The sequence below is a fragment of the Lithobates pipiens genome, unplaced genomic scaffold, assembly GCF_037356315.1.
Source record: "Lithobates pipiens isolate NorthernLeopardFrog02 unplaced genomic scaffold, aLitPip1_a1.2 Scaffold_11, whole genome shotgun sequence".
NCBI classification, from domain to species: Eukaryota; Metazoa; Chordata; class Amphibia; order Anura; family Ranidae; genus Lithobates; species Lithobates pipiens.
Genome location: NW_027507696.1, coordinates 6497851 through 6525162, shown reverse-complemented (window position 1 = coordinate 6525162; position 27312 = coordinate 6497851). Strand labels below are relative to the sequence as shown.

General features: G+C 45.7%; 1 protein-coding gene across 3 annotated transcripts in view; it reads right to left on the bottom strand.

Annotated features, from left to right (window-relative positions):
* Positions 1-8229: 8229 nt before the first annotated feature.
* EGFL7 (EGF like domain multiple 7) overlaps positions 8230-27312 on the bottom strand; it is an 82034-nt gene continuing 62951 nt past the window's right edge. For all 3 annotated transcript variants that reach the window (XM_077468269.1, XM_077468278.1, XM_077468285.1), the window contains 3 exons: positions 24840-24907; positions 22894-23053; positions 8230-14053 (listed from right to left, as the gene is read on the bottom strand). In XM_077468269.1, the coding sequence (XP_077324395.1) occupies positions 14031-14053; positions 22894-23053; positions 24840-24907 (251 nt within the window). In that variant the 3' untranslated portion in view covers positions 8230-14030. The remainder of the gene's footprint in view (positions 14054-22893; positions 23054-24839; positions 24908-27312) is intronic.

Below are 27312 nucleotides of genomic sequence, written 5' to 3'. Positions count from 1 at the left end.
AGGATTGATTTACTAAAATCTGGTGCAGCTCTGCACAGAAACAAATCGGCTTCCAGATTATATTGTTAAAGTGGAGGTCCACCCTGAAAAAAAAAAATGACAAATGCAACAAAAAAATTGAAACAAATAAATCATTTTTTTACTCACCAGAAATGCCTGTTGCTAGGCAGATCGTCCTAATCTGCCACTTCCTATTCCGTGGTGATCTTCAGTCTTCTCTCCTCCTCATATTGATTTCTGGGAAATTTGAGCGTGGTGTCTTCTGGGACCAAGACAGCCGCACATTCAGAAATCGCCAGGGGACTCGCGCATGCGCAGTAAGAAACGGGCGGTGAAGACCGCTTCCTATTCCGCAGTGATCTTCAGTCTTCTCCTCGTCGCTTTGATTTCTGGGAAATTTGGCCGTGGGGGTCTTTTGGGACCTGTGTGTGTCACAGAAGACAGCCGCCCATTCAGAAATCGCCGGGGGACTCGCGCATGCGCAGTAAGAAATGGGCGGTGAAGACCGCTTCCTATTCCGCAGTGATCTTCAGTCTTCTCCTCTTCACTTTGATTTCTGGGAAATTTGGCCGTGGGGGTCTTTTGGGACCTGTGTGTGTCACAGAAGACAGCCGCCCATTCAGAAATCGCCGGAGGACTCACGCATGCGCAGTAAGAAACAGGCAGTGAAGCCGCAAGGATCCACTGCTTGTTTCCCTTAGACCCCTTTCACACCAGGGCGTTTTGCAGGCGCTATAGCGTTAGAAATAGCGCCTGCAAAACGCCCTAAAGAAGCTGCACCATTGTCTGTAGTGTGAAAGCCCCGAGGGCTTTCACACTACAGCGGTGCGCTGGCAGGACGTCAGAAAAAAGTCCTGCCAGCAGCTTCTTCGGAGCGGTGTGTTTACCGATCCTCCACCGCTGCTCCCCATTGAAATCAATGGGGCAGCGCTGTAATCCTGCCGGCAAAACGCCGCTATTGCGGCGTATTGCCGGCGGTTTTAACCCTTTCGCGGCTGCTAGCGGGGGGTAAAAGCGCCCCGCTAGCAGCCGAAATGCGCCGCAAATCCGCCGGTAAAACGCCGCTAAAAATAGCTGCGTTTTACCGCCCACGCTATCGGCGGTGTGGTGTGAAAGGGGTCTTAGTGAGGATGGCGGTGCCGGTGTTCTGGCATATTCAGTCCGGCCATCGGATACTGTCCGTCCCGCGCCTGCTCTGTGAGTGGAGGTGGTAGCCCCTCCATCCAAGTGGACATAGGGCTGCCAATATTAGAGGGCCCCTCACGGGCTCGCTTCGCTCACCACGATTTGGGCTCGGCTCTTTTAAATTTTGACTCTATGTCCACTTGGATGGTGGGGATAGAACCTGGACTCACGGCGCAGGCGCCGTTCATCTTCGGCTATTTTCGGAAATCTGTGTGTGCTGTGTACTGCGCATGCGCAGTGCACAGCGGACACTATCCAATGGGGGACGCAATGTGATAGGACACCGGCACACGATACAAGGAACAGATCACCCGACATCACGGGCACCCTGGACAAGTAAGTGTTCTTATTAAAAGTCAGCAGCTACAGTGTTTGTAACTGCTGACTTTAAAAAAAAAATATTTTTTTTAGTAAATCTCCCAGTGTTCGGGTATTTGAACAACTGGTGGGGCTGGCTGTCAAATTACAATAGAGTTTTGTCGATTCGCACTGTGTAGTGTGGATGGATCTACATGTGTATGCAATCGCTATGTGTGTTGTCAGCTTCCAAATCCACTTTGAGATCTTTCGAACCGTACAACGGAAAATGAAAACTGCGCCTTCCAGTTTATATCGGTAGGAAGCAACAGAGGAAAGTTATTAAAACTGGAACAGACAAAATCTGGAGCGGCTGCGTGTGGCTGGCAACCAATTGGCTTCTAACTTCATTTAGTTCAGTTAAAGTGGGGTGCCCCTAAAAAAATTATAAAATTAAAAGTCAGCCGCTACAAATACTGCAGCTGCTGACTTTTAGACCCCTTTCACACCACATCGCCCATTGCGTCGGCGGTAAAACGCCGCTAAAAATAGTATTTAAAAATTGAAATAAAACAATAAAATTTTACCCCCCGCTAGCGGCCACGAAAGGGTTAAAACCGCAGGTAATACGCCGCAATAGTGGCGTTTTTGCCTGCGGTATTACAGCGCTGCCCCATTGATTTCAATGGGGAGCAGCGGTGGAGGAGCGGTAAACACACCGCTCCTTCACCGCTCCAAAGAAGCTGCTGGCAGGACTTTTTTCTGACGTCCTGCCAGCGCACCGCTGTAGTGTGAAAGCCCTCGGGGCTTTCATATTACATACAAAGGTGCAGCTTCTTTAGGGCGGATTGCAGGCACTATTTCTAACGCTATAGCGCCTGCAAAACGCCCTGGTGTGAAAGGGGTCTTAATAATCGGACACTTACCTGTCCCAGGGTCCAGCGATGCGGGGGAACTAAGCCCCCCCCCCCCTCGTTCCCTGCTCCGCTCGCCGCGTCGTCATTCGTATTGTGGGCACCCGGCTGGGGCTTCACAGCCGGGCACCTACTGCGCATGCACGAGTGGCGCAGGGCGCCGTGATACGCCACACAGTCACCTGGGACACGCGACAGGTCCCAGATGACTGCGCGGCGCGAGAGGAAGTGATGTCACCAGCCCGGGCAAGGAAGAAGGCAGACTACGTGGGACCTCCTAGCAACAGGTATTTAGAGGTGAGTAAAAAAAAAAAAAAAAATTCCAATTTTATTTTTTTTATTTTTTTTAAGACTTTTAAACAATTTTTTTTTTTTTTGGTGGCAACACCACTTTAAGGTTCACAAATGAAAGATAGACTCTGATTGGCTGCCATGCACAGCTGCTCCAGAATCTAGCCACTCCAGTTTTGATAAAGTCCCCTCAATGCGTTCAACCAGGGACCTAATTGTATGTGTTTTTTTTATGTGTCAATCCCCAGTGTAATCTGATTGGGTAGGCCATATTGTACAACTGTTGCATATACTGTAAATTGTTCACGTTAAAAAGGTCCCCCAAAGACATCGCAGCGGGTTGGTGGAAATCGGCCTCTACAGGCTGTCAAATATATTTTCTTACAGATGAATATTTTACTTGAGATTATTTGTACTCGCCAAAGATTTTTGTCACTGTTTTCATTGTGCGTTTTCAGAATTGTGTTTGTGTAAATGTTTGAAAAGCTATAAAAGAATGAAAAGCCTCGTTTCTTCTGGTTATTGAAGTGCAGCGCTCCGCGTCCCTTAGACAACCTATACATTATACGCACGCCGCCGCCGCGCTTCCTTTCTGGTTTGGACGGCTCTCCACACACTTGAATTTAATTTGTTGTTGTTCATGAATTCGTCTCCCGGGTTCATTGCTCGTGGGTGCTTTTTGTTTTTCATCTGCAGGTGGATCAGGACCGATTTTAATGTGTGGAGGCAGCATGTGACAGTGTGCATGCTGGGAAATAGACATACCCCAATGTGTGTGGATAGACTGCATGCAACGTTCCAAGAAAATCACATATGGGGGATCCAGCATGTTTCTGGGTACATTTTGCACTCTCAAATTCCCCCCCCCCCCCCTGAATACACTGCCAGAACCATCCTCTGATTAGCAGATGACCAGAGCCATTGTAAAATGTGACACCTCATGAGTGCCGGGGCAAGGTCACCCAGCGCCCAGGGCAAAGATGCCAAACTGCACCCCCACTTTCGCTTAGGGTTAGGGCAGGGGTTGACAAATTTGCTTGGAATCTAGGAGCCAGCTTAAAAAGTTAGGAGCCAGGTCCGTGACGACGATCCGGACCTGTCCCTGGCCTGACATGGAGACGAGTGAGGGGAAGATAGCAGCGCCGTCGCCGCCCCCCCCGTCTCCAAGTCATTGCCCATAGCTCTTAGAGGGACATTTTATTTTTTTCAAATGACAATTTTTTTTTCAATTGCATTTTAGTGTAAATATGAGATGTGAGGTCTCTCTGACCCCAGATCTCATATTTAAGAGGACCTGTCATGCTTTTTCTATTACAAGGGATTTTTACATTCCTTGTAATAAGAATAAAAGTGACACAACATTTTTTTTAAAAGAACAGTGGAAAAAAAAAAAGTTAAAATAAAGCAGAAAAAATAATAATTTTTAAACGCGCCATGTCCTGCCCGCATATAAAAATCGGTGTTCGAACCACACATAGGAGGTAGCGCCGTGATCGGTAGGGCGAGAGCAATAATTCTACCCCCAGACCTCCTCTGTAACTCAAAACGTGCAACCTGTAGAATTTTTTTAAACGCCGCCTATGGAGATTTTAAAGGGTAAAAGTTTGTCGCCATTCCATGAGCGGGTGCAATTTTGAAGCGTGACATGTTGGGTATCAATTTACTCGGCGTAACATTATCTTTTACAATATAAAAAATAATTGGGCTAACTTTACTGTTGTCTTATTTTTTTATTAACTAAATTATTTTTCCCAACAAAAGTGCGCTTGTAAGTCCGCTGCACAAATACGGTGTGACAGACAGTATTGCAACAACCACCATTTTATTCTCTAGGGTGTTAGAATAAAAAATATATATAATGTTTAGGGGGTTCTAAATAAAGGGAAGAAGAGGCAGGTAATATAATACAGGCAGAGGAATCTTCATTAACATTGCTGGTTTGTCATACCAACGGCGACCACAAGAGGGCGCCAGATTCCATAAGGAATCATAGGACCGCAGAAGGCCTCAAAGCCGCGGCCTAAATTTTCGGCCGCCGGCGGAACGGCCCAACGCGATCACGCTGGGGGGGTCCACAGACACAGGATACCCCCAGCTGTGCTGCCCCAGGCGCGAGGTCGCTATTTCTAGTCGCCAATGCGACCTGGCGACTGGGTTTTGTCGAGCCCTGGGTTAGGGTCAGGGTGCCCCCCTACCCCTGCAATAAACCATTGCGCCAGGGGCAGCCGCCCCTCCTGCCCACCCCTTGTCCCGGCCCTGCACCGCATCTCCCACTGACTGACCAGGCCACAGCCCAAACACTATGGGGGGTCAATGGGAGATGTTGTGTTGGTCAGCATTGGCAGCTATGACGTGCAAAAGGAAAAGGATGTCCGTCATTCCTGTGTGTGGCAGTTACAGGACTAGAATTTACTTTACAGTAGAACTGTACTCAATTGTTGATTTAAAGAAACCATCTTTCTTGTTGGGAAAGATAATTAAATAGTAACTAAAGGAGAAAATGCCGCTCCCAGCTCCCTCCCGCGTTGTACACATGAAGGCCTGGATGCTTGGTCATATGGTCGTTGTTAAAGAGGAAGCTGCCAATTCACACTGGAAGATCCCAACCAAGTGTCCAGGTCTTCAGATGCATAACCAGCACCAGGAGGAGCCAGGAATAACACTTTCTCCATGTAGCACCCCAGACAGGGGTGGGCCACCCTATTACCCCGGGGCTGAGGGCTGAATCCATGGCTAAAAGTTGGCCTAAAAGAACACTGGGTGCCGGTCACTTTCTGACTTTTTTTTTTTTTTAAAGGTTTTATTTCTCACCACACAAGGATTAGAGATCCCAGATATGCAAAGTAACACTTTTACAGACTTTTCCAGATCCATGTCTTGTTTCACAGTGTCAGAACCTTTTAGCCAACCTGGAAACACTGTAGGTCATTTCTTAAAGAGGAAGTAAAGGCACTTAAAAAAAAAAAAAATATGCAAGGCAAAGGCATATTGAGCTAGTATGCATAGCATACTAGCTCATTATGATTAACTTACCTGAGAACGAAGCCCCCGAATCGGTCCTCCGTCTTCATGTTCACCACTGTCATGTATCCCGGAGTGACTTCTGGGTCTCGCTGCTCCGCCGCTGTGATTCGCCGGAGCCGCGATGACGTCACTCCCGCGCATGCGCACGGGAGCCGACACAAGCGGCATATTGGCGCGATCTGCAGCCTGCCCAGTGCGCCTGCGCGCCGCTGTCTACGGTGCATGTCTTTTTGTAAATATCTCCTAAACCGTGTAGGTTTAGGAGATATTTCTTGGACCTACAGGTAAGCCTTCAAGTGGAAGTAAACCCATGGATTTAAACAGTTAAAAAAAAAGAATGCCGGGAATGCTAACTGCACATTGGCTGTGCTCTCAGCCAAACTATCAAACCAGCCAATGGCTGGTGTCATAACGGATCACATGTGCAGCACCATAGCAGTTGAAGATTAAACAGAGGCAAAGATGGCAGCTTCCTTGGCTGAAAACGATAGGGGAGCTTACTTCCACTTTAATCTAGGCTTACCTGTAGGTCAAAGTGGTTTGTAAGGGTTTACAACCACTTTAAGCTGATAAGACTTCGCTCTCTCGCTCACTCTTGCTTTTTCTCTATCTCGCTCTCTCTATCTCGCTCTCTCTCGATCTCTCTCTCTCGCTCTCTGTGCTAGTTCCAACTACACCATTTCTTATCCTTCCATGAATCCTGTCCAAGAGAGGCACTAGGCATCTGCGAGAAAACAAGGTTGTCCTCCTGTGTCCCGATTCCGGCACAGCTTCCCCAAACAGCAGGATAACTTCCAGGACCAGTTCCGACCATCTCCACATCCAGGGTACATGTTGGGGCCCCCACACAGGCTATGGATTCAGTTTAGCATCACCTCCCTAGGCCACAGCCCGGGGGGGGGGCGGGTGGGAAGAGCTCACCTGGCCTGCTTTAAATAGTAATATTCTCCCCCCCCAGTGCTAAAGTGCCTCCTACTGGTTAGTGAAAGGAAATATAAATATTCATAACTCAGCATTACTGTGGAATCCAATACTATTGGCAGACATACCGGTGACACCTAGGGGCAGCAGAGAGGAACAGCAGCTCCACTGAGTTTAAACCAGTGTTTCTCAATTCCAGTCCTCGTGGCCCACTAACAGGTCATGTTTTCAGGCTTTCCATTATTTTGCACAGGTGATTTGATCAGTTTCACTGCCTTAGTAATTACCCCAGCTGTTTCATCTGAGGGAAATCCTGAAAACATGACCTGTTACTGGGCCATGAGGACTGGAATTGAGAAACACTGGTTTAAACCAAGTGAAGAAATCAACTACAAATTCTGCTAGGGCTGACCTCCACCCAGCAAACCTAAATGTAGGTAGTAGTCCCTGTGTAGGATATGGGAGCTGCCGTGGCTGAATTTTTAATTCTTTTGAAGGTATGTACGTTTTACCTGTCATGTTTATCCTTTAACACCGACATAGTTACTAACTTGTCTGTTCTGAGTCTGTATTTTAGAATCATAAAGAAGAAATGACGTTTGGCAGCCTTCTCTTTAAATGAGAATTGCAATGATGTCTCTTATATTACTATTCTGCGACATTCTTTTTTCATTCCTCTTAATACACACCAACAACACTCCACAGAAACAACACCAGGCAGAGACAAATGGCATTTGTGGAAATCCATTTTTATTATACAAAAAAAAAAAAAGCAAACCACACAATAAAATTGTAAAATACATCTTGCATACAAAAGAGAGTGTACCATTAAGAGGAAAGTGGAACTTTCAGGAATCTTTACATTAAGCAGCATGATAGAAAATACCTTCTGTGTACATCACACCTATGATCTGCATAAATCCAGACCATAACATGCAGACGGATATATAAAATTGATTCTTATGAAATGGAATTGAATATATTTTTTTTTCAGTGTGACTTGGAAAATAATCAAAATGTACAACTGATCTCATAAGAAAATAATAGCATACATACTGGTTGGCTACAACACAACTTTTCACGTTCAGCCCCTAGGTGGCGCTGCATCCATAATCACTGCAAGATTGCCCTCTGTATAGGCACTATTACGCATAAGTAAGAATGTAAAAATTAATTTACTGTTTCGTTTTGGGTGAATGTTGGCAGGTGAAATTACCTTTACATCAAAGCTTACATCTTGGGAAACCTTGGCTGATAATATCACCCCCCCCACTGACCTTATCAGCAGTGATCCCTGAAGCCTTGGAGTCTCACTCATCTTGTTGTATTCTTTTTAAAGTAAAATAAAAAAAATTATGTCACTGGGGAATGTGTGATCTCCTTGAAATGGCTGCAACAATTGGGCAGAGCTGAGAAGTCGGGTACAGTGATCTAACTGCTGGAGCTCCCTAGAATAGGGTGACCAGACATCCCTGGTTTCCGGGGACAGTCCCCGGATTGAGGACACTGTCCCCGGACCAAGTCTGTCCCTGGATTGTATTTGAACAGAGGCTGGGGCAATTTTAAAGACAGTCTGTGCTGAATAAAAAAAAAATAAAAAAAATCTGAATTACACACCACCACTCTGTCGCTCCTATTAGCTTAGGGGGGCGTATTTTTTTTCCATTATCCGTGCCCCTTTCTGATGATCATGTGCTGGTCGGAGCGGAGGGAATATTTCTTCAGTTTCAGGCGCATGCCCATTCAGCTCCACTCGCATGTTCTTCTGCCTTGGCTCAAGTCTGCTTATCTCCTTGCCTTCCCTGGTGGAGTGATCTTCCTCCGCTCCCCACCCAGTAGTACCCGAAGAGTAAGCCCTTATACACACGGTCGGACATTCAGGAGGGCAATGTCCGATAGGACCGTGTTTTCGGATAATCCGACCATGTGTGGGCTCCATCGGACTGTTTCCATCGGAATATCCGACGGACCAAGTTTTCCAGCTGGGCTATAAAATTTTCCGACAACATGATCCGATTGGACTTTGTCCGATCATGTGTAGAGAATTCCGATCGGACAAAGTGCCACGCATGCTCAGATCAAATTCCTAGACCAAAGCTATTGGCTACTAGCCTGAACGTAGTCCCGTCGTAAGGAAATAACGTCATTACGTTAAGTACGATCGAATTTTCTGACAACTTTGTCCGACTGTGTGTATGCAACAGTTTCGGACAAAATCTGACGGATTTGGTTGTCGGAATGTCCGACCCGTGTGTACAAGGGCTAAGACTTGACAGGCTGTGAGGTGGGCGGTGAGGTGGGCGGTGAGCTGCGATGGGCAGAGAATCGCTGATTGCCGCCATTGCTAGTAAAAAAAAAAAAATATGTCCCCGGATTTCATTTTAAAAATCTGGTCACCTTACCCTAGAAGAGATCAAAAATTATTCATTTACTTGGCATCTGCCCAAAATGGGGCTTTAGAGATCGGCTGCCCCTTTTACCTCTTATCACAGATGGAGAAGAAAAATCAGAAAACTAGAATTACTTAAAGCGGAGGTCCACCCTAAAGTGGACCTTCCGCTCATCGGAACCCTCCCCCCCTCCGGCGCCACAATTGGCACCTTTCAGGGGGGAGGGGGGTGCAGGTACCTGTACAGTACAGGTATCTGCACCCACTTCCGGGATAGCTCTCTGCGGAAAGGGGCGTAGATTACACCCCTTTCCGCAAGTGCCCGCCCCTTTCCGCAAGTGCCCCGCTGCCTGCTGGGAAACACAAAGATCCCAGAGGCAGCGGGGACCATCCTTATTGCGCAGCGTGACTCGCGCATGCGCAGTAGGGAACCGGGAAATGAAGCCGAAAGGCTCCATTTCCTGATTCCCATACCCAAGATGGCGGCGGCAGCACTCGAGTGTCGATCTAGAGATCGGCTTCGGGTGCCGACATCGCGGGTGCGCTGGACCGGTAAGTGTCACTATTTTAAAAGTCAGCAGCTGCAGTATTTGTAGCTGCTGGCTTTTAAAAAAAAAAAAAAAACGCGGAGTCCCGGTGGACTCCCGCTTTAAGGCACCCAAGTACATAATATGATTGTACAATATGGTCAGCTATAGCAGCAATCAAATGACTGCGCGCTCTGACTTAAAGAGGAAGTAAACCCTGATGGGTTTAGTTCCTCTTTGATTCCCTGCAAAGGTGAAGCATAATGGACTACAATGCATCGCATCGCATCGCATAGTAGTCCATTATGTGTCGCTTACATGACACAGGAGCCAGCGAAGTCACCGCTGTCCCCTGTAGTCCGGAGCCTCCATCTTCTCGGTGGGTCTCGCTGCTCCGCCGCTGTCATTTGATGAAGCCGTGATGACGTCACTCCCACGCATGCGCACAAGAGCCGCCACTCGCAGCATATCGCCGTTGACAGCGGCACGCTCAGTGCATGCGCCGTAGACAGCGGTGCCTGTATTTTGGCAAATATCTGCTAAACCGTGTAGGTTTAGGAGATATTTCTTGGACCTACAGGTAAGCCTTAATCTAGGCTTACCTGTAGGTCAAAGTGGTTTGTAAGGGTTTACAACCACTTTAATAGGACAGGACACATCACCAGTACTCAAGAAAAAGAGTTTCATTCATTTTTTTATTGTGAAAATAGCATTATGGTAAGTCAGAATAGCTACGTGACCTCTGTGCTGACGTCTGTCCCAGCCAATTACAGCACAGTGCGAAAGGCAGCACGCTGGGCCAGAAATAATTAATGTGTGTTTAAAGGGAACAACAAAGAAGAGAGCAGACCCCTGCCCTCCCTAGAACTAGCAAATGGTAGGCCCCATGGTTCTATGGGAGCCTTTTTAGCATTCTAAAAAAATAACCGATCCGCCATCTGATTCTCGATCCGCTGCAACCTCCCAGCTGAGGGCAGCACGCAGCCCATCCTGTCCAGTACATCTATCTAGCTTATTGGTGTACATACCATACGCTTTACTTTGTGCCACCGTGTACTCCTCGCACACACAAAACATAAACGGTCACTATGCTGCACAGACCGGCTGCACCAGCTCAGCGATTGACACTTTATATGTAAGCCCTTGTACACGCGGTCGGACATCCCGACGGAAAATGTTCGATCGGACCGTGTTGTCGGGAATTTCCGACCAACAAAGTTTGAGAGCTGGATATAAAAATTGTTCGGACTTTGCCCGATCGTTTTGTAGAGAATTCCGATCGGACAAAGTGCCACGCATGCTCAGATCAAATTCCTAGACCAAAGCTATTGGCTACTAGCCTGAACATAGTCCTGTTGTAACCAAATAACGTCATCACGTTACGAACGATCGGATTTTCCGACAACTTTGTCCGACCGTGTGTATGCAACACCAGTTTCGGACAAAATCCCACGGATTTTGTTGTCGGAATGTCCGACCGTGTGTACAAGGGATAAGAACAGTTCAGGCTGCAATGAGGTACTATTGTCTTTAAGGAGAACCGGTCAAATCCTACATAAATGCTGTACACTGGGGATATGCAATTAGCGGACCTCCAGCTGTTGCAAAACTACAAGTCTCATGATGCCCATGCCTCTGGGTGTCATGCTTGTGGCTGTCAGAGTCTTGCTATGCCTCATGGGACTTGTAGTTCTGCAACAGCTGAAGGTCCGCTAATTGCATATCCCTGCTGTACACTATGGCTGATGGGCTTTGTACATTATTCCATGTTCTCCCCACTTTCCCAGGGCAGGGAATACACGATTTTGGTACAGACGACCTTGCACCCTTCCCGAAGGTCATGATGGTACAGGTTTTCTGCACACTTTGGCTAGAAGGGTCCTATAGAGCTATGACAACATGCTGTGTACTACTGCTACTGTGTAGTGCAGGGCGTCTCAACCTCAGTCCTCCATTACCCTCAATGGGGCCATGTTTTGGGAACCTCCCTTACATGAAATAGCTCTTATCAATAGCAGAAAACAAAACCCTCCTGCGCACAAGCGAGTACCACATGGACTGATCTCATGATGGATAATGGCCTTCCTGCCCTTGGCAGGGCTCTGAGGATGAAGGTCATCCTTCGAAACGCGTCAGCCAGAAGTAACTCCTGTAATCTCCTACGATTGGGAGTCTGTTACCACCTCGAACAATTGCTATCATCCGGAGACTACTTGTAATATGAGTTTTCGTTGACGCGTTTGTGAGTAGTTTTCCATTTTACTTTTGAATAAAATATCTATCTATGGATAATGCACAAGGTCGGTGCACCCCTTGTTTTTCTTTCTTTTAGCTCTTATCAATACCATGTCATTGATATTGAAATTTAAAGCAGCTGTGTAAAGTAAAGGAAAACCTGAAAACATGGCCCGTTGGGGTTACTTGAGGACTGAGGTTGAGAAGCACTGGTGTGTAGGGCATGACAGGTTCTCTTTAACAAATGCGTTTTTCACGCTCGTCACTGATAGAAATAAGCGGCCACTGACGGTTTGTATGGAAAACGTTTTGTAAACTATTTACAAGAAATGTATAAATATTACTGAGGATTTCCCAGATTGATTGCATACAGATAGCCGAGCCGCTGGCGGTAAAGTCTCCCAGTCGCCAGGCAATTTTTTATTTATTTTTTCATCAAATTCAGATTCATAGACGTAAAAAAATAAAAAATAAAAATCAAATTCTTGTTGGTGTTTTTCAAACTTTTGCTGCCCATAAAGCTAGTGTTGGAATTATCAAAGAACAGTTTGTGTCTGTTCTCCATCTTATAGGCTTAATTAACCAGTTCCCGACCGGCGCACGCCAATGTACGTCGGCAGAATGGCACGGGCAGGCATATTGGCGTACAGGTACGTCCATTTTTATATGCCGCCGGCGGCTCGCTCGCATGCCGGTCAGGACCCCCGTGAGTCCGGTCGCAGGTCCCGCGGACTCCATCGCTGCGGGCATACCCGTAGTCGTCTCAGGGGGCGGCTGAACGGAGAGATCCCATTGTAAACAGCATCTCCCCGTTCTGCCTAGCAACAAGTGACGTTGATCTCTGCTCCACGTGATTGGAGCAGAGATCAGTGTTCACTAACTCAAAGCCCAGCCCCCCCACAGTTAGTAACACACCCCTAGGAACACTTAACCCCTACACTGCCACCCCCTGGTTAACCCCTTCACTGCCAGTGTCATTTACACAGTAATCACTGCATTTGTATAGCACTGATTGCTGTATAAATGACAATGGTCCCAAAAATGTGTCCACCATAATGTCGCAGTCACAATAAAAATCGCTGATCGCCGCCATTACTAGTAGAAAAAAAAAAATTATTAATAAAAATGCCATAAAACTATCCCCTATTTTGTAAACGCTATAACTTTTGCGCAAACCAATCAATAATCGCTTATTGCTTTTTTTTTTGTACCAAAAATATGTAGAAGAATACGTATCGGCCTAAACTGAGGGAAAAAATTTTTTTTTATATATTTTTGGGGGATATTTATTATAACAAAAAGTAAAAAATAATGTGTTTTTTTCAAAATTGTCGCTCTATTTTTGTTTATAGCGCAAAAAATAAAAACCGCAGGGGTGATCAAATACCACCAAAAGAAAGCTCTATTTGTAGGAAAAAAAGGACGTCAATTTTGTTTGGGAGCCACGTCACACGACCACGCAATTGTCAGTTAAAGCGACGCAGTGCCGAATCGCAAAAAGTGGTCCGGTCTTTGACCAGCAAAATGGTCCGGGGCTGAAAGTGGTTAAGGACACTTAATAAGTATTGCGATATTGTGGTTATATCCTTCACAAACATAAGCGTTGTTTGTCTTTTATTATAACTATATATGGTAATATTCTAAGGTTGTAAGGTTTGCTGACGCAGAGAATAAAGTTAAGTCCAATGAGCTGCCAGCATACGCCCAGAGACGTATGACTCCTGTAACTTCCTCTTTTTACTACTATTAAAAGCTAAGTCTGTGGTCACTGGGGGCAACTCCTTGCTTGAATCTATACATGCAAGGACCTCACCCATATGTATTGATACCTATGAATAAAGCTTCTTCATGCGACGGACCCGGAGTCTCGATTGATCTAAAATGACCAGGAGATTTAACTGACGGCTACTTTTCTGGAAGTTCTGGCCTGGCTGGATTAGAACCAGCGCCAGGCATTTTATGTACATCCCCAGTCGGCACAAAGAATACCCCCGAGCCTTGCTGTTCAAATGGTGTGCAGGAAGGACAGGTTGTTCTGCACCTAGCGACCAATCAGATTATTCCCTTCAGTTTACAAGAGCAGCATAGGAGAATGAAGGGAAGCCTCTGATTGCTATGAGTAGCACAGACAGTTCTTCTTGCAGACATCATAAATAACAGGCAATATTACAGTTTTTGTATCGTGTAGTGGCCACGAGTCTTGCGGGTCGGAGGCCTTTGGTGTTCGTGTTTTGTGTGCCAGGGTGGTCAAAGTTCGTTCTTGCAGGAGCCTGAAAGGCAAAAGAAGAGTCATTATACGTTAACAAATTTGGGTTAAAGTGGTTGTAAACCCTCCCCCACAACTTTGTCCCATGTAAATCAGCATCAAAAACCCTAATGAACACTGCTTGTAGATATCTCCTTACTTGCTTAGTATTGTTGTAATCCTTTTTGTTCTTTAGAACTAAGTCACTGAGCATGCCCAGATCTCCCCTGATTTACGGCACACTCTCTATGTGCTTATCTATCTGTTATCAGGACTTCCTATGGCACAGCTCTGAACTCCCAGGAGACTTCAGAATCATTCAGAGCTTCCTCCTACACACCATGTGACCATGTGACATGACATGCAGTGTAAACTTGGCCATTACTGCAGTCTTATCAGCTGAAGCTGATAAGACTGACAAAGGGAAACGTTAGACATCGGCACAAGTAAATACTATAAAATAAAACAAGTCAGCTATGAACAGGGAAGCAGGGTTGCCATAGAAACGTTGGATTGAGAAGGAGGCTTGGTTAACAGTACAGGAAGTGCTCAATGTAAGGGCGGAAAAACACTCCACTGTGGACTCAGAAAACAATACTTAAAATGACGCTGCCTAACCCCTGGAAACAAGTTTATTAAAGTTTCTTTAAACATTAAAGCGGAGGTCCACCCTAAAGTGGACCTTCCGCTCATTGGAATCCTTTCCCCCCTCCGGCGCCACAATTGGCACCTTTCAGGGGGGAGGGGGGTTCAGGTACCTGTACAGTATAGGTATCTGCACCCACTTCCGGCATAGCTATCTGCGGAAAGGGGCGTAGATTACGCACCTTTCCGAAAGTCCCCCACTGCCTGCTGGGAAACACACGGATCCCAGAGACAGCGGGGACCATCCTTATTGCGCATGCGCAGTAGGGAACCGGGAAATGAAGCCGAAAGGCTCCACTTCCTGATTCCCATACCCAAGATGGCGGCGGCAGCACCCGAGAGACGATCGAGAGATCGGCTTCGGGTGCCGACATCGCGGGCGCGCTGGGCGGGTAAGTGTCCTTATTTTAAAAGTCAGCAGCTGCAGTATTTGTAGCTGCTGGCTTTTAAAAAAAAAAAAAACGGCGGACTCCCGCTTTAAGTAATATGTGATTTGGGCTGGATTACAGTGGCTATAGTCTGATAATGACTTATTATAATGGACTAAATGAAGAAAAGCATCAGAGTGGGAGAGTTTACTTCCTCTTTAAGCACCAATATTGTTCTTTCATTTCCAAAAGAATCGTCTGTGTTAAAGTTCCTATTCATAATAATATACTGTATAATGTGTGTATATATATATATATTTATTCAGAATAATATTTAGCTATTGTTAGAAATTATTTCTCATAATTTCCATATTTATTTAATCCTCAGCTGAAATGGGTTCATATTCTGCTCTCCTCTATAGACATTCTACTGAACGTCATGATCACCTCTCCCACCAGAAGCTAGCGCTATTTTAAGGCAAGAAAACTTTTTTTTTGTAAAAAACGTATACTACGAAAACAAATAATATGACGAGAACATAGAGTAATGTACAGTAAGCAATCCTAAACCCCGGGATAACATTTTTTTCGGAAGAATTGAGTCTTTGGTTTTAAAATGTCGCAACTAAACCCCATACCGAATATACCGGCACATACTGTTGTTGTATTGAAATTAGACACGTGTCCAATGAGTTCAGCCAAAAAGCACTTTGAAACCTAAAACCCACTGTTGAGCTAGAGGAAGTCATAAAACCCCTAAGGGCTTGTTTACACCAGTTTCAGCCTTTGAAGAGCGATGGATCACTTTTCAGAGTGGCGCAGGCACGGCTGACAGGCATTTAGGAGGTGAGAGCGCCCCCCGTCTCCACCTAAACGGGTTCAATTCTGCGACAATGCTGCCTGCTGAACGTGAACGGGGAATTCGCGCCACGCTGCAAAGCGAAGCAATAGGTGTTCAACCTCAACCAGCTGTCTTTGTAGCTTAAAAGGGGTGGGAAAAACTCTGCTCAACCACCTATTTTTTTTACCGACCTTTGATCAAAAGTGTAAAATAAACCTTAAAATTTATGCTTCAATTAGCCCTAACAGGGAAATAAAATCTGTTCCAATCCCTAAAGGCAACTGGTCACTCAATGGATCAATATCCTAAATGTTTCAGTCAGGAAGGCTAGCAACTCGGATGCTCTTCAATAGTTACATAGTAGGTGAGGTTGAAAAAAAAGACACAAGTCCATCAAGTCCAACTTATGTGTGTGATTATATGTCAGTATTACATTGTATATCCCTGTATGTTGCGGTCATTCAGGTGCTTATCTAGTTGTTTATTGAAACTATTGATGCCCCCTGCTGAGACCACCGTATGTGGAAGGGAATTCCACATCCTTGCCGCTCTTAGCCCTTGTACACACGGTCGGACATTCAGACGGAAAATGTCCGATCGGACCTTGTTGTCGGATAATCCGACCGTGTGTGTGGGCTCCATCGGACTGTTTCCGTCGGAATATCCGACGGACAAAGTTTTAGAGCTGGGCTATAAAACTTTCCAACAACATGATCCGATCAGACTTTGTCCGATTGTGTGTAGAGAATTCCGATCGGACAAAGAACCACGCATGCTCAGATCAAATTCCTAGACCAAAGCTATTGGCTACTAGCCTGAACATAGTCCCGTCGTAACGAAATAACGTCACCACGTTGCGTACGATCGAATTTTCCGACAACTTTGTCCGACCGTGTGTATGCAACACAAGTTTCAGACAAAATCCGACGGATTTTGCTGTCGGAATGTCCGACCGCGTGTACAAGGGCTAACAGTAAAGAACCCTCTATGTAGTTTAAGGTTATACCTCTTTTCTTCTAATCTTAATGAGTGGCCACGTGTCTTATTAAACTTCCTTTCCACGTAAAAGTTTTATCCCTATTGTGGGGTCACCAGTACGATATTTATAAATTGAAATCATATCCCCTCTCAAGCGTCTCTTCTCCAGAGAGAATAAGTTCAGTGCTGGCAACCTTTCCTCGTGACTAATATCCTCCAGACCCTTTATCAGCTTTGTTGCCCTTCTTTGTACTCGCTCCATTTCCAGTATAAATAAAAGTACTTAATAGGGCAGCACAGTGGTGTAGTGGTTAGCACTTTCACCTAACAGCAAAAAAGGTCACTGCTTTAAATCCTGACCACGACACCATCTGCCTGGAGTTTGCATGTTCTCCCTGTGCCTGCGTGGGTTTCCTCCGGATACTCCGGTTTCCTCCCACACTCCAAAGACATGCTGGTAGGTTAATCGGATCTAAAGTGAACCCTAGCATATGTATGGATGTGTTTTAGGGACCTTAGATTGTAAGCTCCTTGAGGGTAGGGACTGATGTGAATGTACAATGTATATGTAAAGCACTGTGTAAATTGACTGCGTTATATAAGTACATATATATGTATGCAGGGCCGTCTTTAAGGCAGGGCAAAAGGGGCAGCTGCCCTGGGCCCTGTCATTGCTGTGGGGCCTGAAGCAGCTGCCTCATACTTGCCAACTATCCCAGTTTAAATTCCCTTGTCCTTTGAAGGTTTAGTCCTGTGCTGTGTCCCGATATCTCAGTGTGAAGTGCTGGTACTAATGCTGCTCAGCTCTGCCCTGTTGTTCAGTACAGATGACTCACCTGCAGACCCTGTGTTTACATGTAAATAACCGACATTCATAAATAGCGGCGAACGGCGGCATTGATATGTAAATAAAGTCATCAATCGTATGTATATCATGCCCCCCTGCAGTGAGGAGATGATGTGCTGTAACCTCTAGCAACCAATCAGTAATATACCGTACAGTAATCTCTAGCAACTAATTAACAAGCAGAAATCATTTGCTGTAACCTCTAGCAATTAGCGAACTGTAATGTGTGCTGTAACCTCTAGCAACCAGTCAGTAAGCAGCAATGATATGCTGTAAACCTGCTGGCAACCAATCGCAATTGCTGCCTGATCTGATACAGTAAACTGATTTTAAGTCTAGCTGCTATTTATTGTATGTCTCAGAGCAGATGGAAAGTCAAATTGAATGGGGGGGCCCCAAGAACATTTTTGCCCAGGGCCCAATCAATATTAAAGATGGCCCTGTATGTATGTACACATATATATAAGTGAAATAATAAATCTTGTTAGTTATAATTATTAGTAGTTATTTACAGTGTATTTAGAAACACATCCAGCTTGTTTTTTTTTTTCAAGCCACCTATGGATTTGGCCAGAACCAGCTTCCCGAGGAAGACTATTCCACATTTTCTCAGCTCTTACTGGAAAGAATCCGTTCTACCTGCACAAGTTAAAGAGGAGGGCCGGTTTTGAAAAAAAAAAAAAAAATTAAAAGTCAGCAGCTGCAAACACTGTAGCTGCTGACTTTTAATAAGTAGACTTACCTGTCCAGGGCGCCCGCGATGTCGGCCTCCCGAGGCTGACCCGTCCCTCGGCTCTCGGGTCCCGGCGCCGCCATTTTGGGTAAGGGAAACAGGCAGTGGAGCCTTGCGAAATTCACTGCCCGTTTCCTACTGCGCATGCGCGAGTCGCGCAGCGCTTTGTGAATGGGACGCGCTGTGTTCTGGGACACACAGTTCCCAGAACACAGCGCGACCCATTACCCAGAAGACGCCGCACGGAGGAGAGAAGAAAGAAGATCCGCAGAGGTGGAAGAGGCAGATTAGGATGACGTGCCTAGCAACAGGCATTTCTGGTAAGTAAAAAAAAATATATATTTTTTTTCATTTTTTTTTTTTTTTATGATTTTTTTCTAATTTTTTATGTTTTTCCTTTTTTCAGGGTGGCCCTCCACTTTAAAACTTGTTTTCCTCTAGTCGCAAAGAATGCCCCGTTTGTCTTCTGTGGTTAAAATGACCAACTTTCCACCAAGTATATGGATTATATACTGTATATTCAAGGTGATCATATCCCCCTCAATCACAGCTTTTCAAGGGAGAATAAACTCAGTTCAGCAAAAATATTACATTGCCAATTGCGTATCTATACTGTGTATATTATATATATATATATATATATATATATATATATATATATATATATATATATATATATATACACACACACACATACACATATATATAAATATAAATATATATATATATATATATATATATATATATATATTTATAACAAACAAGGTAAAAGGATTTCTTTTTTTACGATAACTTTCTATATGTGAGCTCTACATAAAGCAGCTTAGTGTCGATTCTGCGTAATTAAGCTTTGCTCAGCTGCAGGTCCCCCCCCCCCCCCCGAGGGTGTAAATTTATTGCAAATGTGTTATCCCGTCATTTGCACCCTCGGCTCTGCGCAGGGAATTATTCAATGATTGTTGCAACTAATGGGATGTTTAAAGTCATCCTATTCGTGAACGCCGCTTCCTTTTTACAGGGCGACAGTCAGGCGGCTCATTAGCCGAGGCGAGGTTTGGACCAAGATCAAGGACAGATTGAGCTTTCCCGATTTATTGGACGAAGGCCTAATAAGATCTGAAACCTGACCGGTCTTCTAATGTGCGGCAAATAAGCCTTGAACAAATGCGCGTCTGCGAAAAACTAAAAAAAAAAATCGGGATCCGAGCAGAAATACTGTTTATTTAATCAGTCCTAATTATCGAGCGCATGAAAGTTCCCAGAACGGAGCGCAACGTGTTTATTATCTTTCTAAACGACGGTTCTGCCAGGTTGGTTTTCGCCACCGCAAATGGACGCTTTTTGTGAGGTTTTCTTTATTGGCAAGTCTTGAATTTTTTTTAATACCCAGCCAATTAGGCTGGACACGTTTTACTTTATTAACAGAGAAAAATAATATTGTGTTATACAAATAAGATGTAATCACAAAAAAAAAAAGAGCTGACTGCGCTGCTTGACATGAAACTAGGGTGCCTCACGCTGCCCGTTGCGGTGTGGCCGCAGCACAGTGTACCCGTGGAATCGTGCGGGTTACCTGCGCTTTCCCATAGACTTCTATTAGATTGGGCGTTTTTCATGCGTTTTCTGAAAGCGCACCAACAGGACTTTTGGTGCTTTTTCATCAAAAAAAAAAAGCCAAAATGGTTGCGCGGTGGCCAAACGGCATGAAAGCGCGCTTACAGAGGGAACCTTTACAATAAACACCCAAATCACAGTCCGGAAAATATACAACAGAAAACAAGCAGAAGTTTGAAAGTCGCATCAGAACTTAATATTAATCTTTATTCTGATTTTAATTACCATGCAGTGCCGGGACAGGGTCATCTAGAGCCCAGGGCGACCATGCTAAATTGCGCCCCCCCCCCCCCTAATATTTATGAGCATTATGTGTAAGCAAAAAAAAAAATACCTCCCCTTTCAAAAAAAATTTATACTAATAAGCATGCTCAATTCCTAAGGAAGAATTCCCCCTTCTCTCAGTACAAATCCACCCCCCTCCAGAAATTGCCCCTCCGAGCACAAATCTTTGCCCCCTATTACCCCAGCTCAAATTCTCTCTACCCACATGGCTCTAGCACAAATCCCCCCCCCACACACACAAAAAAGTCCCCCCTTCTAGCACATATCCCCTAACCCTCAAATTACCCATCTAAGCACAAATCCTCTCCCCCACTCCAAATCCCCCCTTCCAGCACAAAGTCCCCTCCCCCAATCTGGCACAAATTTCCCCCCAGCACAGATACCCCCAATCACAAATCCTCTTCCCCTATCCCCCCTCCCAACACAAATCCCCCCAAATCACCATTCCTAGCACACCTCCCCATATTTGCCCTCCTAGGACATTTCTTACCCGCTTCCTCCCCCCCCCCCCCCCAAATTCCACTTCTCAACACAAATCCCCTCCCCCATCTCCTTGTGGTGCCCCCCCCCCCCACTTCATATGATACCACACTGCCCAGGGCAACCGTCCCTCCTGCCCACCCCTTGTCCTGGCCCTGCAGCCATGGGAGCTGTCATTGCTGACTTGTTTTGTGAAGATGCATTCCAGCGCTGTCATCCTGATCACTAGATAGTAAGCAAAGAATTGGGATGGAGCCTGCACCTTACAAGACAAGTCCTGTACAGGCAGGTCCCATACCTAGCCTGACCGTCTCACTTTAAATTGCAACATTTTAGGAAAATGTAGACCAGGGATATGCAATTAGTGGACTTCCAGCTGTTGCAGAACTACAAGTCAGCACAATATATATTGTAGCAGAGCGTCCCAGAGAGAGCCAGGAAAAGTCCTGTTCGGGGTTTATACGTCTCCCAGGCTCCTCTCATACACATTCAGAAATCTCTGATCCATGATCCAGTTCGGGTCTTGGTCCTCTTCCCCAGGCTAATTTAAAGCGGGAGTCCGCCGGAAGTTTCGCCGTTTTTTTTTTAAAGCCAGCAGCTACAAATACTGCAGCTGCTGACTTTTAAAATAATGACACTTACCCGCCCAGCGTGCCCCGCGATGTCGGCACCCGAAGCCGATCTCTCGATCGTCTCTCGGGTGCTGCCGCCGCCATCTTGGGTATGGGAATCAGGAAGTGGAGCCTTTCGGCTTCATTTCCCGGTTCCCTACTGCGCATGCGCGAGTCTCGCTGTGCAATAAGGATGGACCCGCTGCCTCTGGGATCTGTGTGTTTCCCAGCAGGCAGCGGGGGGACTTTCGGAAAGGGGCGTAATCTACGCCCCTTTCCGCAGAGAGCTATCCCGGAAGTGGGTGCAGATACCTGTACTGTACAGGTACCTGCACCCCCCTCCCCCCTGAAAGGTGCCAAATGTGGCGCCGGAGGGGGGGGGGAGGATTCCAATGAGCGGAAGGTCCACTTTAGGGTGGACCTCCGCTTTAAGCTCACCTGAGCAGACAGCCTTGTCTCTCTGCCTGGGACATACAGACAAAGTTGGTCTGTGAAGAGAGAAAGGTTGGTAAAAGCTGTTTATGTATAGACTGACAAGCGCTAGGCTGGTTCAGCCTGGTAGTGAGGACCTGCATATTGTATAGTTAGAGCCGAGACACGGCTAGGATTTGTGTTTTGCTATTTTTGTCCTTTATTTGTTTTCTGGAACACTGTACAGCACCTGTATATGGACTTGTGTATATAACACAAAATAAACACAGCACTGTCACTTCATCACTGGATTTAGTATCTGTGCCTGAGCAACCGCTCCTCCCAGGGAGCTTTGTACCTGCTACCTGTCCCCCAGGTTACAATATATATATAGATAAAAATGTTATTACGTTATTTTATGTTAATTATGAAAATTTATATATTGGTTAATAAAATGGCTGCTATGGCCAATTCACTCCACCCGTGTGTTGTGTGGTCATTAGAGGGATGGGTTTATTGGTAACAGGTTAAGCCAGTGATTCTCAACCAGGGTTCCTCCAGAGGTTGTAGGGCAGTGATGGCAAACCTTGGCACCCCAGATGTTTTGGAACTACATTTCCCATGATGCTCAACTACAATGCAAAGTGTATGAGCATCATGGGAAATGTAGTTCCAAAACATCTGGGGTGCCAAGGTTCGCCATCACTGTTGTAGGGGTTCCCTTAGCATTGGGAAATTTCTGCCTCTCAGATAAGTTCCCACCGACGCCATTGATCTTTTTAGCTATCTGTAAGGAGGTAATTCTTCCCAATGACCACAAGTGTAAGGACCATTCTTCCCACTGACCATCACACTAATGTATCATGAGTTGTAGATTTCTAATTTTTAGCAGGGGGTTCCTGGAGACCGGAGAACTATTTCAAGGGTTCCTCCGTGTTGAAAAGGTTGAAAGGTTGGATTAAGCCATAGTTAATACCATAGCCAAGATTTTTTTACAGAAGTTCTCTTTTAGTTTGTGGTCCTACTTATGGGGTCACCTGCAATGTACTTACACGTCTCCAGCCGCTCCTCCAAGAATGAGATCTGTTCGCTGAGCGAGTCTATCCTGTCCAGCTGCTGGAAGGAGTGCGCCAGAAGAGTGACGGGGCCGAGGATGTCCTCTGGGGACGAGGTCGATAGGCTGTGAAATGGAGCCAAAACCAGCTGAAGTTTCTGCAGAAAAAGCAAAAATCGAGGGTCTGAGTAGAGACACATAGAATAGCGATACATAAACCGCTACATCTGATTGTAGAGGGCTGAGTATGGACACCGTCATGGCGACAGATCGTCAGAAATAATATGCAGAATGGATGGCTTGTAACCTAATCTTATAGCCCTTGTACACACGGTCGGACATTCCGACGGAAAATGTCCGATCGGACCGTGTTGTCGGATAATCCGACTGTGTGTGGGGGCTCCATCGGACTGTTTCCGTCGGAATATCCGACCAACAAAGTTTTAAGGCTGGGTTCACACTGCTGCGGTGATGAGATCGGATGTGATTCGCATCGCACTGCAGTGCAAATCACATCCTATGTCTTGTGCGATGCGAGTTCAGCCATACAGATAGTATGGCTGAATTCGCATCGCATTCCGGCCCAAACTCGTACAGAACCCTTTTTTTGGTCCGCAGCAGAATCTGATTGCATGGGTGTTCACACCATGCGATCCGATTCCTGTCCGAGTTTGCAGATCGCACTGCGATATGCGAACGGATCTGGGGGTGTCATTAACTTTTCACTGACACTCCCAGCAGTCCGCATAGGGCAGTGTGAACTGCCACCGGGGAGGCATGCAATGCGGGGATTCGCAGCGTTCCCGCATCGCAACAGTGTGAACCCAGCCTTAGAGCTGGACTTTGTCCGATCGTTTGTAGAGAATTCCGATCGGACAAAGTGCCACGCATGCTCAGATCAAATTCCTAGACCAAAGCTATTGGCTACTAGCCTGAACATACTCCCGTCGTAACGAAATAATGTCATTACGTTACGTACAATCTGATATTCCGCCAAACTTTGTACGACCGTGTGTATGCAACACCAGTTTCGGACAAAATCCAACGGATTTTGTTGTCGGAATGTCCGACCGTGTGTACAATGGCTTACAATGGTCACATGGACATTTGTAGAAATAGATTCACATTTTTTTTTTTCGTTTTGCTAAAAATAAATAGAAAAAATGTACAATATATATTGTTACACGGGACATTTTATAACATAATTAAAGATGGCAATTCCCCTACAGTGCGATTCCGTTTGAACGGGTTGCAAATCGCACGTGCATGCGCAACTTTTGAAAAACGCCCTGCGCTAAGTCACATGGTACTGTAGCACCGTGCAATCTGGTGTCCCCGAAAGCCGCACTGCGTTTGGGCGTGGCCATTAACACCGTATTGGTACTCACAGCAGGTCAAAGGCAGCGTGTTTTGAATGCGGTGCGGTTATTTCGCACAAAACACGCTTTTCCCGCACCGCGTTCTAACCAGCCTTTATTTTTCTGATTCTGCTGCAACTTTCTGAAAACTTCTGCCAGCCTGCATGCTGCTCGGGAGCGGAAAGTCCTTTTACTTCTAAAGCCCCCATACACACTATCAGATTTTTCTGCTGATTTTCATCTTCAGATTTACCAGAACCATGTAGTGGAAGGGCCTGCCTGACTGCCTACACATTGAAACTCCTAAGGTCTGACCTCATATTATATGGTTTTGGTAAATCTAAAGGAAAAAAAAAAAAAAAAAAAAATCGGCAGAAAAATGGGATCAGATTATGGTTTGGCCCAGATGTCTGCACAGAGCTGGAAGTCAGAATACAGGCATTCCCTGTAATAGGAGTTTTAGTTAGAAAGCTGAGAAGTTTATTAAAAAAATAAATAAATAAAAAATAAGCCGCACGAAACTGAGAAATGTTTAGTTTAATCTTTAATTAGTCCAACATCCGCAGAAGCTAATGAAGCCTCTCACCTGCTCTAGAACTTCAATTTTGTTCCTCAATTCTTGTATTTCTTCTTTGACAGACTCTGGGGTTCCCACTGCAAAGGAGAGAAGGGTCAGTATGCACTTTGCTTTATAAGGATACTATGGTCAGCCTTCAGTAAGCAAGAATTCGGAGTCATTACCGTAAAGCAAGGGATATGCAGTTAGCGGACCTCCAGCTGTTGCAGAACTACAAGTCCCATGAGGCATAGCAAGACTGACAGCCACAAGCATGACACCCAGAGGCAGAGGCATGATGGGACTTGTAGTTTTGCAACAGTTGGAGGTCCGCTAATTGCAGATCCCTGATATTATAGCACATTATATTCACATCAGGAGCTTACAATCTAAGCCCTTGTACACACGGTCGGACATTCCGACGGAAAATGTCAGATCGGACCATGTTGTCGGATAATCCGACTGTGTGCGGGCTCCATCGGACTGTTTCCGTCGGAATATCCGATGGGCAATCCGATGTAGTTTTGCAACAGTTGGAGGTCCGCTAATTACATATTCCTGCTGTAAAGTGTAATATTTCTATATACATTGGTATGCACTTGATGTATCATATTTCCATTTGGGATGACATATACAAGTGTGGCATGGAATATAAAATTGTAGATTCTCTTTCTAATGTTTATCTATTCCGTATTTCACTAAAATAACTCGGAGACCAAATTCATTCTTATTAAAGTGGTTGTAAACCCTTACAAACCAACTTTGACCTATAGGTAAGCCTAGATTAAGGCTTACCTGTAGGTCCAAGAAATATCTCCTAAACCTACACGGTTTAGGAGAGATTTGCCGAAAGACAGGCACCGCTGTCTACGGCGCATGCGCCGTAGACAGCGGCACGCAGGTGCACTGAGCGTGCCCCGGTCAACGGCGATATGCCGCAAGTGGCGGCTCCCGTCCGCATGCGCGAGAGTGACGTCATCGCGGCATCGCCGAATGACAGCGGCGGAGCAGCGAGACCCACCGAGGAGATGGATGCGCCGGACTACAGGGGACAGCGGTGACTTCGCTGGCTCCTGTGTCAGGTAAGTGACACATAATGGACTACTATGCGATGCGATGCATAGTAGTCCATTATGCTTTACCTTTGCAGGGAATGTAAGAGGAAGTAACACCCATCAGGGTTTACTTCCTCTTTAATATAGGTTTTGGGGTATCAATGGGAACTTCGTAAGAAATCACATCCACCTATCAGATCCAAACTTTCTGGGCCCGTTTAAATTTGATTGGTGGCTGAGTGGAGGTATCTCCAATGCCGCGTACACACGGTTGGAATTTCCGACAACAAAATGTTCGATGTGAGCTTGTGGTCGGAAAATCCGACCGCGCGTAGGCTCCATCGGACATTTGCTGTCGAATTCCTGACAACAAATGTTTGAGAGCGGGGTTCTCAAATTTTTTCCGATAACAAAACTTGTCGGAAATTCCCGAGCGTGTGTAGAGACAATTTCCGACGCACAAAATTCCACGCATGCTCGGGATCAAGCAGAAGAGCCGCACTGGCTATCAAACTCTATTTTTCTCGGCTCGTCGTACGTGTTGTACCTTCGCCGCGTTCTCACGCTCGGAATTTCCGACAACATTTGTGTGAGCGCGTGTATGCAAGAAAAGTTTGAGCCAATATCCGCCGGAAATAAATCCATGGATTTTGTTGTCGGAATGTCCGATCGTCTGTACGCGGCATTATTCTTGGTAAATACACAATGCCGATTTCAGCCTATAGGCACTGCAATTATTTTTAACGACTTCCGAACAGCGCACGCCGATGTATGTCAGCAGAATGGCGTACAGGTACGTCCAATCTTAAATGCCGCCCTGCCATCGCGAGCGCGCTGGTCGGGACCCCCGTGAGTCCAGTCGTAGGTCCCGCGGACTCGATCGCCGCGGGCATACCCGCGATCGCCTCACGGGGAGGCTGAACGGAGAGATGCCGTTGTTAACAGCATCTCCCCGTTCTGCCTAGCAACAAGTGACGCCGATCTCTGCTCCATGGGATTGGAGCAGAGATCAGTGTTCACTAAAAGAAAGCCCAGCCCCCAACAGTTAGTAACACGCCCTTAGGAACACTTAACCCCTACACTGCCACCCACTGGTTAACCCCTTCACTGCCAGTGTCATTTACACAGGAATCACTGCATTTGTATAGCACTGATTGCTGTATAAATGACAATGGTCCCAAAAATGTGTCAAAAATGTCTGATGTGTCCGCCATAATGTCACAGTCACAATAAAAATAAAAAAAAAAATCGCTGATCGCCGCCATTACTTGTAAAAAAAATTATTAATAAAAATGCCATAAAACCATTCCCTATTTTGTAAACGCTATAACTTTTACGCAAACCAATCAATAATCGCTTATTGCGATTTTTTTTTTTTTACCAAAAATATGTAGAAGAATACGTATCGGCCTAAATTGAGGGAAAAACATTTTTTTTATATATATTTT